This window comes from Monomorium pharaonis, chromosome 10 (genome assembly GCF_013373865.1).
Source record: "Monomorium pharaonis isolate MP-MQ-018 chromosome 10, ASM1337386v2, whole genome shotgun sequence".
In the NCBI taxonomy this organism is placed as follows: Eukaryota; Metazoa; Arthropoda; class Insecta; order Hymenoptera; family Formicidae; genus Monomorium; species Monomorium pharaonis.
Window position 1 is genome coordinate 13,252 of NC_050476.1, and position 15,230 is coordinate 28,481.

The 15,230-nt window shown below is 40.6% G+C and overlaps 3 protein-coding genes across 7 annotated transcripts; 1 reads left to right on the top strand and 2 right to left on the bottom strand.

The window, feature by feature from the left end:
• The first annotated feature begins 1,286 nt into the window (after positions 1-1,286).
• LOC105834200 (dual specificity mitogen-activated protein kinase kinase dSOR1) lies at positions 1,287-7,643 on the top strand. Of its 3 annotated transcripts, none has more exons than XM_012676513.3 (8): positions 1,287-1,982; positions 2,326-2,548; positions 2,629-2,741; positions 2,846-2,957; positions 6,664-6,840; positions 6,940-7,159; positions 7,264-7,430; positions 7,520-7,643. In XM_012676513.3, the coding sequence occupies exons 1-8, from the start codon at positions 1,861-1,863 to the stop codon at positions 7,634-7,636; spliced, it is 1,251 nt and encodes a 416-aa protein (XP_012531967.1). In that variant the 5' UTR covers positions 1,287-1,860; the 3' UTR covers positions 7,637-7,643. The 3 variants fall into 3 exon arrangements, with proteins under 3 accessions (XP_012531967.1, XP_012531958.1, XP_012531976.1); XM_012676504.3 differs by having other exon boundaries at positions 1,291-1,982; positions 2,323-2,548; XM_012676522.3 differs by lacking the exon at positions 7,520-7,643 and having other exon boundaries at positions 1,293-1,982; positions 2,323-2,548; positions 6,940-7,163; positions 7,264-7,425.
• On the bottom strand, positions 2,952-6,657 carry LOC105834192 (sodium/potassium-transporting ATPase subunit alpha-like). 2 transcript variants are annotated; one of them, XM_036293261.1, is made up of 2 exons: positions 6,475-6,657; positions 2,952-6,388 (listed from the first exon to the last, which is right to left on the bottom strand). In XM_036293261.1, exon 2 carries the CDS (start codon positions 6,336-6,338, stop codon positions 3,219-3,221), a length of 3,120 nt encoding a protein of 1,039 aa, XP_036149154.1. In that variant the 5' UTR covers positions 6,339-6,388; positions 6,475-6,657; the 3' UTR covers positions 2,952-3,218. The 2 variants fall into 2 exon arrangements, with proteins under 2 accessions (XP_036149154.1, XP_036149155.1); XM_036293262.1 differs by having other exon boundaries at positions 2,952-4,644; positions 4,927-6,657.
• A 1,604-nt stretch (positions 7,644-9,247) lies between the features above and the next one.
• On the bottom strand, positions 9,248-14,272 carry LOC105830278 (F-box protein SKIP2). 2 transcript variants are annotated; one of them, XM_012669496.3, is made up of 7 exons: positions 13,781-14,272; positions 13,588-13,664; positions 13,372-13,499; positions 13,008-13,291; positions 12,421-12,926; positions 11,923-12,199; positions 9,248-11,804 (listed from the first exon to the last, which is right to left on the bottom strand). In XM_012669496.3, exons 1-7 carry the CDS (start codon positions 13,845-13,847, stop codon positions 11,233-11,235), a joined length of 1,911 nt encoding a protein of 636 aa, XP_012524950.1. In that variant the 5' UTR covers positions 13,848-14,272; the 3' UTR covers positions 9,248-11,232. The 2 variants fall into 2 exon arrangements, with proteins under 2 accessions (XP_012524950.1, XP_036149156.1); XM_036293263.1 differs by lacking the exons at positions 13,588-13,664; positions 13,781-14,272 and having other exon boundaries at positions 13,008-13,314; positions 13,372-13,487.
• Positions 14,273-15,230: the final 958 nt, after the last annotated feature.

The window sequence follows — 15,230 nt, forward strand, 5'->3', positions numbered from 1 at the left end:
CGCTCATATCACGTGCCCCATCGAAATGACCTTCCCGGTCTTTCACGTGCTCACCTGATGGTCCCTCGACTGCTATCGCTCCTTGCTCCGACAACTGCCCCTGATTAGCAAGGTGCTCCATAATGGCATCTACTACTGAATCCTTCCTTCCCGTCACAATTAATTGGTACTTTCTTGCTTCCTTTTTCAGTTGATCTACTGTCAAGGCTTCTAGACGAGCTCGTTCTGCGTCGTGATCCATATCCCACTTCTGAGAGTTGTAAAGGATGGACTTAAATCTTTTGAATTTGGCGGCAATTCGAGAGGAAGAGGCAGGGATTCTACCAATGAAATGTCGAGAGCGTTTTAGCACTAAATCAATTTAATTTCGCTTTATTCCACAAAGGTTTTCGCCTCGACCGCCGACCACGCGGTCGTTGGACAATTTCAAAATGGTCTCCGCGATCACGCAAACAGTTCGTGACCGAACAAACCCGGCGCTGCTCCGATTAACCGGCACTACCGCACCGCTCCAGTCCGCTCCACTCGTACTAGCAGTCCGGGCGCAAACCTGACGCACCGCGACTTCTACGCGCACAAACTCCTGGACAACGCACTCCGAAAATACCGGAGCACCTGCTCCAACCGGACGCAACTTTCGCGGGCAAAAGACGCCACTCGCTCCCTGCGTATTCGTTTTAAACCTCGCTTCCATTACTGCCAATCCAGGGAAAACAAAGTTCCGTTTCTAACTTGCTTAGTAACTTAAGTTTCCCCCGAATTCCCTTACACCTGCTACAAACTCACGGAACTCGCAACTTGCTCGTGATGATTTGGCTATACCGGACAGCATTGAGTTGTCACGAATCATGATGATAGTAGATGGTTGTGCTTATCATATATTTCGGTCCTAGAAAAAATTACTCGGATAGCTATTATCGTAAACACCCAGTGTAGTGTTAGCATTATGGGTGCGTTCTTAAATTCGCAACGGATGCAGCCAGATACACCAGAATGTCATTCCATTTTTGTTACTTACGGAAAGTTGAACAAAGATAGAATGACACTCCAGTGCATCCGTTGCGAATTTAAAAACGCACTCTATAGTTTGTCAATGGCTGCGTTTAGCAGAATAAGCAGCTTTGCAACTGTGTAAAATTCTTCAACACGATTGGTTCTTGTTCTCAGTTCCTGTTAGATCTAAACGTATAAACCAGTCGTGTTGAAGAATTTTACAACAATTGCAAAGCTGCTTTTTCTGCTGAACGCAGCCTATGGTTGTAGCAGGATGCGACCCGAGAACAAACTCTACGAGTACTGTGCATCCACCTTTGCGATTCCCGCGAAGATTCGTATAACCTCTCTTTTTCACTTTTCGTGAGTGTTCCACACCCTTGCCGCTAGGTTAGCGACATATTTCTTCGTTGTCGTATACTCGAGGATTGCCAGCATCTACAGAGCGTGATAAGAACGTATCCCTTGCGGAATAATGAAATCTTTAGAGAAGATTTGTCGACTTGCGATTTGATAGTTCGCGACTTTTGTTAACGACGTGTATCGAGTGTCGAACAAGCGATATCAATTTTTGTGGATGCACGCGAAGAGGACGCACGATGAGTACATCCGCGAGATTCGTTCCGCGAGTGTTATGATACGTGCGAAGATTGATGAATATTAGTAGAGACATTAATAAGTTGTTTCTGTGACCGCCGCGTGCGCGCAAAGCCTTATTCGTTTCAGAAGAATAAGTAAGAAAAATAAGATATATGAGACGGATTATTAATGTTACATGATTCGCACGTTCACATCTACGTCGAGTGATAATCTCACTAGTAGTGTAACATTTGTTCCTTGTAAACAATTTTAAACGGCCGCCCCCAAATGTCAAAGAACAAACTAAACTTGACATTGCCACCTGGCTCGATAGAACCGGTACCAGAAGCGTCACCGTCGCCACCGGTTCCGCCTCTACCTACGTATCCGGAACCTGCGGAAATACCCGAGTGAGTACACGAACGAGGATCCTTTAATTTAATTGTTTTGGCCATTATTTTATTATGCAATTATGGTTATGCCTTACCAAAGAATTTGGAAAATTGCATCATTTTTTTTTTGTAAAACATATAAACGTATATAAAATACTTGTTTAAAGTAAGCTTTATGTGAACCCTACAGATAGAATTGTAAGAGATATTTATAATTTGAACTAAGATTCTTCGTAAGTCATCTTGTTTGAATGATTCTTACGTACATATTTGTGTATCTATGTTTTTGCATGTGAAGTGTCATGGCATTGTTATATGCAAAATTATTCCTTTTAATTATAAAACTAATTTTTTACAGCAGTATGAGGGATACGCTAAACATAGAGATTCTCCAAGCGAGACTAGAGGAACTGGAAATGGATGAAGAACAAAAGAAACGATTAGAAAGCTTTTTAGGACAGAAAGAAAAGGTTGGAGAATTATGCGGCGATGATTTTGAAAAGTTAGGTGAATTAGGTTCGGGTAATGGTGGTGTTGTCACAAAGGTCAAACATAAAAAGTATGGTCTTATAATGGCGATGAAGGTAAACGGTAGTATACTTAACATTTTATAGACATTTGAAATTTATTTGCTAATATTTATTTTTGTTTCTAAATTATCCAGCAAATACGCTTGGAAGTAAAACCACCCATTAAGAAGCAGATAATTAGAGAATTAAAAGTCCTTCATGAATGTAACTTTGCACATATAGTTGGATTTTATGGTGCTTTTTGCAGGTAAACTTTAAAGAATTGTTAACATTTTAAAGATTCTTTTTTGAGGCATACGTTTTCTGTATACACGCAAACATAGTTATTTATATTTGTATACTGTCTTTCAGTGGGGGAGAAATTTGTATATGTATGGAATATATGGATGGTGGATCGTTAGACCTGATAATGAAAAAAGCAGGACGAATTCCAGAATCCATGATAAGTACAATCACATGTGCTGTAAGTCTAATTTTTACTATTGATATATAAATAAAAAGAGAAAAAGAGAGAAACACGAGATCTCGTGGACAGGATAACGATTATTCAATCATGGTAACGATTATTTTTCCAATTGATAATAAAAAACTGTTATAATAACGGTTACATCTAATTGATTTGATTGTAAACGACACACGTAAAGATCGCTGCATCGATGTCGGCTTGTGCGCTTTATTTAACTATCTCGTGAGGGATCGTGGGGAAATGGAAGGAAGAAGAGTTTTAATAGTATGTTTCTCTTTCCATAATTCCACCTGGAAAGAGACGAATACACAAACGTCTCAATTCGTCGTAGACCCAAAGAAATACACCGAGCGGCAAGCAGGGCCAGTACCAGTAAGCCATCAGTGGCATAGTCTTCAATACGTATTCTGTGCCTGGAACGTAGAGCAACATCCCCGTTAAAATAACTTCGAAAACAAAGGAAAAATTAACAAACCAGTTGGACATTCCTTGTTGAAAGATAGAATTGCGCCTGGTCTTGCACATGACCAGATCTATCATTTGCGTTATAACGATGGAAAGAAAATATCCGCTTTGCGCCTCCATCAAGAGATTCATTCTGTTTTCGTAGGTCCACGTCTGGCCCCAGGAATCTTGTAGATCGTTTATCGATGGATTTTCCCATTCTATTCGTAAGCCCAACAGACGATCAGGCATAAAGCCATTCATCATGAGCACCATGAAGTAAGTGTAAAATCCGGCCAATGACTGCGTCATACCTATCTGGCCGTAGGTGATGGATATCAAACGCTTGTTGACCAGTTTGTCGTACTGAGGATTTCTCGGTGCCCGGCGCATTATGTCGGACTCGGCCTTTTCGTAGGCCAGAGCGATCGCGGGGACCAGGTCGGTGCCGACGTCTATGCAGATGACCAGTTCGATGACCAGCGGTAGGGGAATCGCGAACAACAAACCGCTCAACATTGGCAACATCTCTGGCACGCTTGACGTTAACGTGTACGCGATCGATTTCTTCAAATTGTCAAATATCAAGCGGCCTTCCTCCACGCCGGTAACGATCGACGCGAAATTGTCATCCATGAGTATCATGTCCGCGGCATTTTTAGCAACGTCAGAGCCAGCGATCCCCATCGCTACTCCTATGTCGGCCTTGCGCAGCGCCGGTGAATCGTTGACTCCGTCGCCGGTAACCGCAACGATCTCTCCCAGCCGTTGGCAGCTCTCGACGATTAGTAGCTTTTGCTGCGGCGACGTCCTAGCGAACACAATCTCCTCGTAACATCGTATAATGTTGTCCAGCTCGTCTGCGTCCATGTTCCTCAATTCAGCACCGGTGATTACGATCGCGGCACCACCAGCATCTGTCGCGTCGACGGCGGCCACTTGCAGCGAGTCGCTCACTTGCGAGTAAGACTTGTTCTGCAGAATCGCTCGCTCGTAATGAGTCTCGTGACCTTCGCTTATAATACCCACCTTCTTGGCGATCGCCATCGCCGTCACTGGATGATCGCCCGTCACCATAATCACCTTGATACCGGCGGTACGACACTTTTGTACCGCCTCGGGTACGCCAGGCCTCGGAGGATCCTGCAAGCTTATTAGCCCGACGAATCTGTATCCCTTGACGGGAAAGTTATAGGACTCGGGCGAATCCGTGTCGAACTTGTACGTTGGCCCGTACGTACTCGCGGGCAGTTGAAGATCGCAGTACGCGAGGACACGTTCGCCGAGATAGCCCAACTCGGTGCAGGCTCGGCGAGATAGCACGTGATCGTCGGCGGTCATCTCCTTCGTCTCCCCGCTCGCCATCAGAATCGTCGTGCAATTGTCGAGAATCACTTCCGGCGCGCCCTTCAGGATCATTGTGTAGCCGCCGTCCCGGGGCGCGTCACGGTGTATCGACATCTGATACTTGGTCGTGGAGCTAAAGGGAATCTCGGCGACTTTGGGACAAGCCTCGCGATACCTCTGCGTTGAATGGATGTGCTCGCAGAACTTGAGGATACCTGTCTCGGACGCGTCACCGATAATCTCGCGCTCCTCGATCGGTGCCAGCATGAAGGACTCTGCGGTGAATTCAGCGCGCAGACAGAGGGTCGCGGCTCGTAGCATCGCGCCGAAGGCCGGCTTCTCGAACAGCAGATCTCTCTCGGCGCCGATTCTCTCGCCCGGCGGAAAATTGTACCTGGTGTGGCCGAACCAGAGATTAGACACGGACATCTTGTTCTGCGTGAGCGTGCCCGTCTTGTCGGAGCAGATCGCTGAGGTAGAGCCTAGGGTCTCGACCGCTTCCAAGTTCTTCACCAGGCAGTTCTTGCTCGCCATTTTTTGAGCGGTCAGCGTCAACACCGTCGTCACGGTCACCAACAGTACCTCCGGTACATTGGCGATAACTATGCCGAGCAGATAGGTGAACGCCCGTACGATATTGGGCTCGAGCAGCAACGAGAGACCGAAAAATACCAGACCGCATAGAATGGCCACGATCGTGATTATCTCGACGAAATGTCTGATCTCCTTGGCAATCGGCGTCTCGATTTTAGCGAGTTGTGACGTTAAACCGGCCAGACGACCTATCATGGTGCGATCGCCCGTCGCGATTACGATCCCTCTGCCGTCACCTGCTACAGCGAACGACGTGGAAAAGGCCAGATTGGCGGACTCGAGAGGATTTCTATCGGTGGGATAATCGGTGCGTGCCACTGGCTCACTCTCGCCGGTGATGCTCGAGTTCTCGACCCTGAGCCCGCGGCACTCGATTATCCTGATGTCGGCCGGTATCTTGTCTCCCATGCGGATCTCCACCAGATCGCCCAAGACCAACTCCTCCGTGGCCAGCCGCAGTTTCACCCCGTCGCGGATCACGGTCGCAAAGGTCGGCACCATCTTCTTGAACGACTCCATTACTTTGATGTTCTTGCTCTCCTGTATATATGCGAACACACCGGAGGTGATGCATATCATAACGATGATTATGCCTAGCCAAGCGATGCCGACGTCGACCTCGTGCGTTAAATGAGTGACGCCATATAAGACGAAGCATAGAATCGCGCAGACCCAGAGCAGCGAGGCGAATCCATGGAACATGCACTTGAAAAACTTGATGTATTCTGGCGTGACTTTAGGCGGTGACAGGGCGTTCGGTCCGTCTCGCTCCATAATTTTGCGCGCTTGCTCTCTCGTCAGGCCCATTTTCGGGTTTGTGCCCAACCTCGCGTGCAGAGTCTCCAAAGCTATTATGTGGTCGTCGATCTCCAGTTCCTGGTGTAACTCTTGTATCTCCCGCTCGGTCAGCTTCCTTTTGTGCGGGTGTACGGCAGATGCGCGAATTGGTTGATGTTGATGCGCTACGGAAGACGGCATGGTCGACTGCTGCATGGTTACTGCGGTTTGCTACACCTTCCAAATACTCCCTCTCTCTTTCTCTGCTTTGGAGTATGTAACAAACAAACATTTTCAATATCGTGAAACGTGAAATATGTATGACTTGACACGCTTAACGTGAAAAATGTACCTCTTTTCTTCTTTTCCTTTTTCTGCTCCACCTCCTTTATAATGAATGAATATGACATGTAGTTCCATGACAATCCGCGTCATCTCACTGCTGACGTTGAGACGTTGAGTCGGTTCGAGTCGCTTTGAATATTTTATTCATTTGTTTGTGATAATATCATTGTCAACTATCGTTTCTATATTCTTACAGGTTCTGAAAGGTTTGACTTATTTGCGAGATAAGCATGCCATAATGCATCGGGATGTAAAACCGAGCAACATCTTGGTAAACAGCGCGGGTGAGATTAAACTCTGTGACTTTGGTGTTTCTGGGCAACTGATCGATTCGATGGCTCATTCGTTCGTCGGCACACGGAGTTACATGTCGGTAAGCCATAACACTTGAATATTCACACGCTCGTGATATTGCGTACGCAAATACACAAATAATATAATCGGCGTCAAGATTAATATGTAGCGTTTTCAGCCAGAAAGACTTCAGGGATCGCATTATTCGGTGCAGAGCGATATTTGGTCACTCGGAGTGTCACTAGTGGAAATGGCGATTGGCATGTATCCTATACCACCGCCGGACGATAAGCTTTTAGCTTCCATATTCGGTTCAGAGTGGGTGAAACACGCCGGCGAGAATGCGACTCCAGCCAGCGAGTCTTCCACGCCACCTCCGCGACCACCCACGAGACGTTGTCGGTACTCGCTTGAGCTTTCATGCTCGTGCATTTTTGTGTTGCAAAAAAAAGAAAAGTTTCTTGTCCTCTTGAACCAGCAATTGTTTTGTTTTTTTACATAGGCACGCATACTCCCAAGCCCTTGGCGGTATTCGAGCTATTGGAATTGATAGTCAATGAACCACCACCGAGACTGCCATCCGGATTATTCAGCAACGCTTTCATAGATTTCACCGATCGGTGTTTAAAGAGGAATCCAAACGATAGGGCAGACTTGAAAACGTTAACGGTATGTTCTCCTCTGTTTCTTTACTTAACTGATAGCCTGAAAACTTTTAAAGGAAATTGTAAACCTAATCTTCCAATCGTTTGTTGCAGAATCACGAGTGGATAAAGAAAGCCGAATCGGAAAATGTAGACCTCGCTGGATGGGTGTGTCGCACAATGAATTTGCAACCATCTACGCCAACGCACTTGTCTACCGTGCAGTCCTGAATAAATGTAACTCTTACATACTTGACTACGTATATTCGCGTTCAGTACTCTTAAGTTACGCCTTGATTCGTTTAGGTTTTTGATCGAACGGTGGCGTATATGTATATATATATATATATATATATATATATATATATATATATATATATCTTGTGTTCCCTTATATTTATCGCAAAAATATATTTTACAAAATTTATCAAATCAATACACCTACGTTTTTGATAGGTGCGCTGACAAGTCCGTTAACCGTACCAAATTAACACTGTTGACTGTTGAACGCGTTAATGCTAGCGCCACACTATGCGCAATTCGTAATTAGAGATTTGTCATTCCCTATTGTAAATTTCTCACCACTATTCGTGATTCGTAATATATTATTCGTAATTCGTCGTTCCTTAGTTTGTGTTGCTTCGACCAATTTCAGCAATATAGACGTTTACTTAACTATTATTGTTTGTGCCAAAAATGTCTTCTAGAAGTGCAAGGATACAATTATGTTTATTTGTTTACTCAGTTTCTATTATAGCAGCCGAAATAAAAACTACGAATCATCGCGAATAGTATGTCGCGACACGAATGGATTGATTTGTGTTGATTCGTGTTCTTTGAGATTCGTCGAAAAACCGCTCGACTAGCAAATCGGTGTGAATGACAAATCGACGAATTTTCTCTCCACATTATTCACGAACGTTATATGACATAATCACGAATACCCGCATAGAGTGACGCTAGCATTACATGAATAATTGCGCAGGGATTTATTTACAAAACCCGTCGAAACATCGTAAGAAATTCGATTGATATCACGTTGTCATGTCACTTGGCCATTTTCTTGGTTTTACAGGAAGAAACGTTGAGACTACTTTGTAATATGTGTAATAATCTGTAAAGTATCGTATCGTACGATACGTATGCGAAATACTTGGATTGATTCTCGCGGACCGGATAAGTACCGTCATGTTACGCTCGGACTTTGCTCGTCCAAGTAATTTGCACGCAGCACGCCACTGTGCCAAATATTAATTTCATAAGATTCACTTTACGTGTTTGTCTTATGCTTCTGTTGAAAGTATGTAAGATGACAAATTGCAATATAAGTTTATTATTAGATTGAGTAAATTGTGTTCCCGTGATATATGATATTAGGATGCGCGAATGAGCATTAAACTTACGAACGTCATTTGAAAAAAATTAATTAGATCGAGTTACTTGCATAAGATTTGTACCTGACATCCATAGAAACGTTATTTACACGATCAAAAATTTCATCCTTAATCGTTAAACCGTTGTTTTTATATCAATGCGCAATTTTGATTAAACACGGTTGCAATCTTTAATTTTATTCACTCATTCACACACACACACGCATACGCACACGCACACACATGCACGCACGCGCGCACACGGTACACGGACGCTGTGTGCTTCTTTTTACATTACAGTGATTATTTTAAAGAGGCAATTTCTAGAGAAAATATTTTGATAATATAATTCAAGTTCTAATTAATTGGCTTACGAATTTATCAACATTAATGTGCAAACTTACATTTAATAGACTATTCAACTATTGTATACATTTAAGATATAAAAGACCAACTCTGTCATCATGTATAATGGATTCTTCGAAACATTGGCAAACGTACAAAATAAAAGAAAACTTGTCTAATTTTTCACACATAATCGCATTACATTTGCATTATAATCAAGTATTTGGTAATACAATTTGAACTATTTACATACTCGATAGAATTTAGAATATTACAAATTCTTTGCTGCAAAATATATGTGCGTGCAGTGGGTGATATTTTTTATTTCTTTCTAGTGCTAAATATGCAATGAAGACTGGATTTATTATTGGTATTTTACATTAATTTATACATATAAAAACATGATAGAAATAAAGTGAAGTATCTCACATTTTCATTTTGTTGATAAATAGTAGTAAAAATATACATGTTTTCTCATTTATTATTATTATCTATCGATGAATCCAATGATCCAAATGTTTGTGTGTGTGTGTGTGTTCATACGTGCTGTGTGCGCGCACGCGCACGCACACACACACACAAACACATCACCCAACAAAGATTGACTTTTGTGCGTCCAATTGCATGTCGGATCTTATTGTACAATTTTTATAAATGTATTTAAAAAACGTCTTGCTATTTTACGGTTGTTGGCCAACTTGAAATTCATCGTTAATTGAAAAATTAAAATTTAAATGCTGATTGAAATACTTTTTATTTCAACATTGCCTCGTCATCTTTCATATTCTATCTTCTCATATGCCCCATTAAATGTACATTAATGCAATTTTTCGCATATTTAAACAGACATTTAATCATGCAGCACTTAACCAATGATTACATTGTTACTGATATAAAAGTTGACGGACTGAACACATTACATCGGTAGCGAAAGTACATAACCAGTGCAATAGAATCGTAAGGAAACACGAATAGATTGCGAATAAAAACTAAATCACGAAAATATTACGATCGATTTGTCATTCGTTACAATGTCTTATGCTGAATATATTTTGTAGATGTAATCTACTACAAATTAGACTCTTATATTGGATATAATTGTCTACAAGTTGGCTTAAAAATCACTGGATTGAAGACGAGTATTACGAGTGTATCATAATACTTATGTACCGTGTGAGATACTTCTCCATGTGTGTATGTGAGAGCGTAAGACGCTCAAGAATTAAAATCATGTTACGTTTATATCACGATCAACGGCAACACAATAATTTTAATAGTAAGGACAAACGCATATAATGCATACATTGTTGTAAAATGGTTTCTATTATCTATATGATATAGGAAGACAATATATTATCTATGAGTGTATGTATGTGTATGTATGTATGTATGTATGTGTGTGTGTGTGTGTGTGTGTGTGTGTACACACGTGCGCACGCACACACACACACACAGACAGGATTAAAAGATATCTTGACGAAAAGATCGTATCATACAGTATATGAAAATGCTAATATAATTTAGCAATTTTATCAAATAATGATTCATAATTTTGCGCAAAGTTCGTAATTCCTATAGCACTTATTAAAATATGTGCACATTCCTTGTTGAATATATGTGCATAATAATTGCAGTTGTATCGATTCATTGTCTAAACGTTATTAATTATAAATACAATAAAATCATCGATGTTGTAATTCTATGCTCGATATCTGAAAACCCGAATGCAGGCGTATGTAAACGTTATTGAAAGAGGGAAGAAAATAGAACGTTGCCTGATAAAACACATCCAGGTACGTACGATCATAATTGGTGTATCATAAATATAGGTGAATTTACATTTGCTGAACTTAATTTTATTGCACTTAATAATCACATAATACTTTGTATAACATGTACACGTGTAGATATATTTTTTTGTGCGTGCGTGTGTTTCGTGTTCATCATTTGATAGTAGCATTGTATACAAGGAAATAAGTATCTGTAGAGCCAATCGGTACGTAATGAGATGTGTGAATTCTTAGGAACCTCAATGATCATAAGGTTATAATAGAGAATAGAAAAAATCAGTACTATAAAACCATGGAAAATTATGATACAGATATAATCTTAAGAATCTAAATCGTTATACAAATAATTATCTAATTCGTTAGGTTCTCTATAATCATCTTCCGAATATTCCGTATAGTCTGAATATTCTATATAATCGGAATATTCTGTATAATCTGAATTTCCATCGTACCAAGAATCCAGATCGTCCACGAGATACATATTAGATACACTACTAAAATCGGACAAGTCAACGTTCACTATGTGCAATAGCGGTGGTAGTCTTTCTTGGCCTATTTCTTTCTTTGCGAGAATTGCTGTGCCTCCCACGATCATCTTCAACATGACGTTATTCGCTCGAGTGTTGCAAGCATCCTTGGCAACCTCGAGAGTGGTGTCTTTAATATTCCTACATCCGGAAAGATCCAACAATTGTAATTGGGGCGAAGACTTGATGAGCATTGTCACGCCCCGATCACTAAATAGACATCCTCGGCATTCCAATTCTCTTAAGCCACACATGTTTTTTAAACCTTCGTCGGTAATTTGATACATATAACTAACAATTAATTTTTCTAGCTTTTCTAACGTAGCGATAGCAGCTAACCCAGCGTCAGTCACGTTGTCGCAACCTATTGTGGATACGTAACGTAATATTAAATATGTGATTGAAAAAATGATAAAAGCTGATGAAAGAATATATCTACACATGCACGCACAGACACACATACATGTAAAATTGTAACTCACCTGTAATGTCTATGTTGATAAGCTGCTGACAATGTTGTACCAAGTCAGTAAGGAAATCATCCGATACTTTGGGGTTGTATGTGATTTTTAAAACTTGCAGATTAACGAGATGAATTAAATATGACATATCTGCAGTTTGTGCGGAGGGAAAGTCACCATCAAGCTCCAATGTTCTTAGATTCTTGCAATGCTGACCGACAACTTCCAACGTGTGTTTAGCTATGCCGACACATTCGTTTATCGTAAGATGTTTTAAATTTTCGAGTTTTCTTAATGCCTGCGCATACGACATATCAATGTATTGCGCAAATGTATATATCGGATGAATATTAAAATTAAGGAAAAGGAAAAGATTCGATTTGTACGTACATACTGAGTGCGTTCGGGGAAATGCTATCAGCTTGTCTATCCTTGTTCTACTTTTAATGAGCAATGAAAATAGATGCTGATGCTGGTAGTGTCTCCCCGAACACATTTATTATACGTATACATACATACCATCGAGAGATGATTGTCCTGAAGATAGTTGCAGTTGTCTAATATAACTGTATGAATAGTTTTCTCTGGTAAGCATAACAAAGATTTTCCCAAAATTCCATTTTTGCTTATCGCAAGATATTCCAAGTTTTGATTTAGCTTAAAGAGACACTTTAACTCATTATCACAACAGTATGTGGATGGGCCTAAATTGAACTTGGTTATATTTCTACAGTTATTTGCTAATGTACGTATACCTGACGCGCAAACTGTCAGTGCGGTAACATCAATATTTGTAAGATTAGGGCAAAGTTTTCCAATAATAGTCAAAGTGCTTTGACTTAAACAATGAATTGGATTATTTAAGTTGATTTGTGTTAAAAATCTGCCACATTTTAGCAATATTTTACGCAGCAATGCTGTATGGATGGTATGTGTGTATAAGAAACCCCATGTAGATGGTGAGAGATCCAATGTTTTGGTCATGTGCCAGGAATCTTGGCTTAAATCTCGCCAGCGTTTGCAAACTACAAAAGAACTCGAGATTTATTAAAAATTTTAAATATCTTAAAGTACTATCTTTCATACAAAGCTATCAAAATACCCACCTAACTCTATACGGACTCTGTCTACAATTGGCAAAAATAGAAAGATATGTCTCAGACAATCGTCATTCAGCATATGAATCGATACATTTTCGCTATCATTTTGCAAATACTTAGGAACGTATTGTTCCGTGGTGACTTTTCTTTCGCTATTTTTATTTGACTCTTTTCCCATATTGTACAACCTCTGTTCCATACTGTCAGGTTGATGCCAAGAATCAGCAGCCATCACCCTTAAATCTCGATTGTGCAATCTTATTTGTTTTCTACTACCGTCTTGCATTGCTCTATAACAATTGCATGCTCACAACTATTGTTTGTCAATAAATTTGCAAATGTAGCGCAAATTCTCTTTAAAATTACTTACGTTACTGCATCTGTCACTTTAGTAAACGTGACAAATGCATAGTTACTTTTCCCTTGATTTCTACGTAAATAACAACTTTCGACGTTTCCATATGTAGAAAAGTAATTGCGCAAGTCCTTGAAAGTTGTCTAAAATCAAATTCAGATCGAGCAGATAATCAGACAAATACCATATAATTGTTGAAACGTGGTATAAAAATTGAGAAAAGTTACAAACCCTTTCAGCCAAATTACTGACAAACAATTTTCGTATTGGCACACCATCTATCATTTCCAAAGGCGTACGTTGGCAATCTGAACAAAAGAGCGAAAAGGAAGTTTTGTTTTGAAAATTCAAGGAACATATACACTTATATACTTATCGATGAAAATAAATCGAAATACAAACATAAATATAAAATTCAAGATACCTTCCGATACAACTACGCTTATGTGATGAAGCATTTCAGCATAATCAATTTCTAAAGTATCATCCATTGTTGATTTTAATTTTGTAAATAATTGCCTTTTTATATCGTGTTTCTTGTACCTCTATTTTCCATATAGTCTGTCGCCACTGATATTATGTACGAGAACGGTTCGCGTAACCGCAATTTCTGTGAATTCTATGAGGCTGAGAAAATCAAAACTATCTCGAACTCGAAACACCCAAGAAAAGAGTACTCGAGCCAAGTGAGCCAAGCGGCTCGAGCTCGAGCCGAAGGAGCGGACCGGAGATCGCCAAATTTTGCATAAAACCATAGAAGACTGTTGAGTTGAGAGATACATCAGATACACCGATACATGCGCAATAAAGCTAATGCTAGCAGACGCCATTTACATTTCAACCATGGTGGAAAAACATAAAGGTGCCTTTTCACGCTGACGCTTGACGCTCATTTTCATGGTTTGTTCGCGTCGCCATGCTCCGACATGCTCCTACTCACTCCAACGCATTCTAATAGGTTGGCGTCATCGGAATCAACGTATTGGAGTGCGTTGGGGTGAATAGGAGCATGTCGGAGCATGTGACGCGAACAGGGGCTCGATTCTTGAATTCATTCGCAAGAAAACGTATGCGCAAATACCCGCTCTAACAGAAAAGTTGCAAGTTTATTGGTTAAAAGCCATAAGATAGCCAATAAATTTTCAACTTTTCTGTAAGAACAGAATTTGCGAATACGTTTCTCTTGCAAATGAATTCAAGAATCGAGCCCCAGACCCATAGTCAAAAGACATCACGTGATTAAAAATAAAGATACCCATTCGTCATTTTTAGTCACGTGATGTCTTTTGATGATAAAAATAAAGCGTCAAGCGTGAAAAGGCACCAAGAGGTTTGTTTTTTATTCCTGCGCTACTGCACTGTGCAAGGTATGCAATAAGTTAAGGTCATCACACAGGCCGGAATTCATAGTCGAATCTTATTCAAGTTCCAGCTTAAGCACGATCTTGAGACGTCAATGCTGTTATTTCATTGGTTAAGTAAGTCTCAAGTCGGCTCGAAGCTAGACTTAAGACAATTGGTCTGTTCTTTCTATCTGCACTGTTGCACTGGTGCAATAAGTTAGAATGAGAAAAAATATACTTGTCTTACTTTAACTTATTGCACCAGTGCAACAGTGCAGCTAGAAAAAACAGACCAAATGCTTGAGCTTAAGATCGGTCTATGAATCCCGTCCACAATGTCAGGCAACAGGCAATAGAAATAGGAAATAAAGAAAGAGAGAAAGAGAGATTCTTTCTCTCTTTCATTATTTCTGTTTCTATTTTGCCTGTTGCCTGGCATTGTGTTTAGGCCCTTACTTATTGCACTAGTGCAACAGTACAGAAATAAAAAACAAACCTTATACCAAATTGTACCAGAACCAGAACCAATGA

Coding starts and splice junctions, on each gene's coding strand:
- LOC105834200 (XM_012676504.3), top strand. CDS start 1,861: ATGTCAAAGAACAAACTAAACTTGACATTGCCACCTGGCTCGATAGAA. Junction 1,983..2,322: donor GAACCTGCGGAAATACCCGA/GTGAGTACACGA, acceptor AATTTTTTACAG/CAGTATGAGGGATACGCTAA. Junction 7,160..7,263: donor GCGACCACCCACGAGACGTT/GTCGGTACTCGC, acceptor TTTTTTACATAG/GCACGCATACTCCCAAGCCC.
- LOC105834192 (XM_036293261.1), bottom strand. CDS start 6,338: ATGCAGCAGTCGACCATGCCGTCTTCCGTAGCGCATCAACATCAACCA.
- LOC105830278 (XM_012669496.3), bottom strand. CDS start 13,847: ATGGATGATACTTTAGAAATTGATTATGCTGAAATGCTTCATCACATA. Junction 13,665..13,780: donor AAGCGTAGTTGTATCGGAAG/GTATCTTGAATT, acceptor TCTTTTGTTCAG/ATTGCCAACGTACGCCTTTG. Junction 12,200..12,420: donor AGGACAATCATCTCTCGATG/GTATGTATGTAT, acceptor TCGTATGCGCAG/GCATTAAGAAAACTCGAAAA.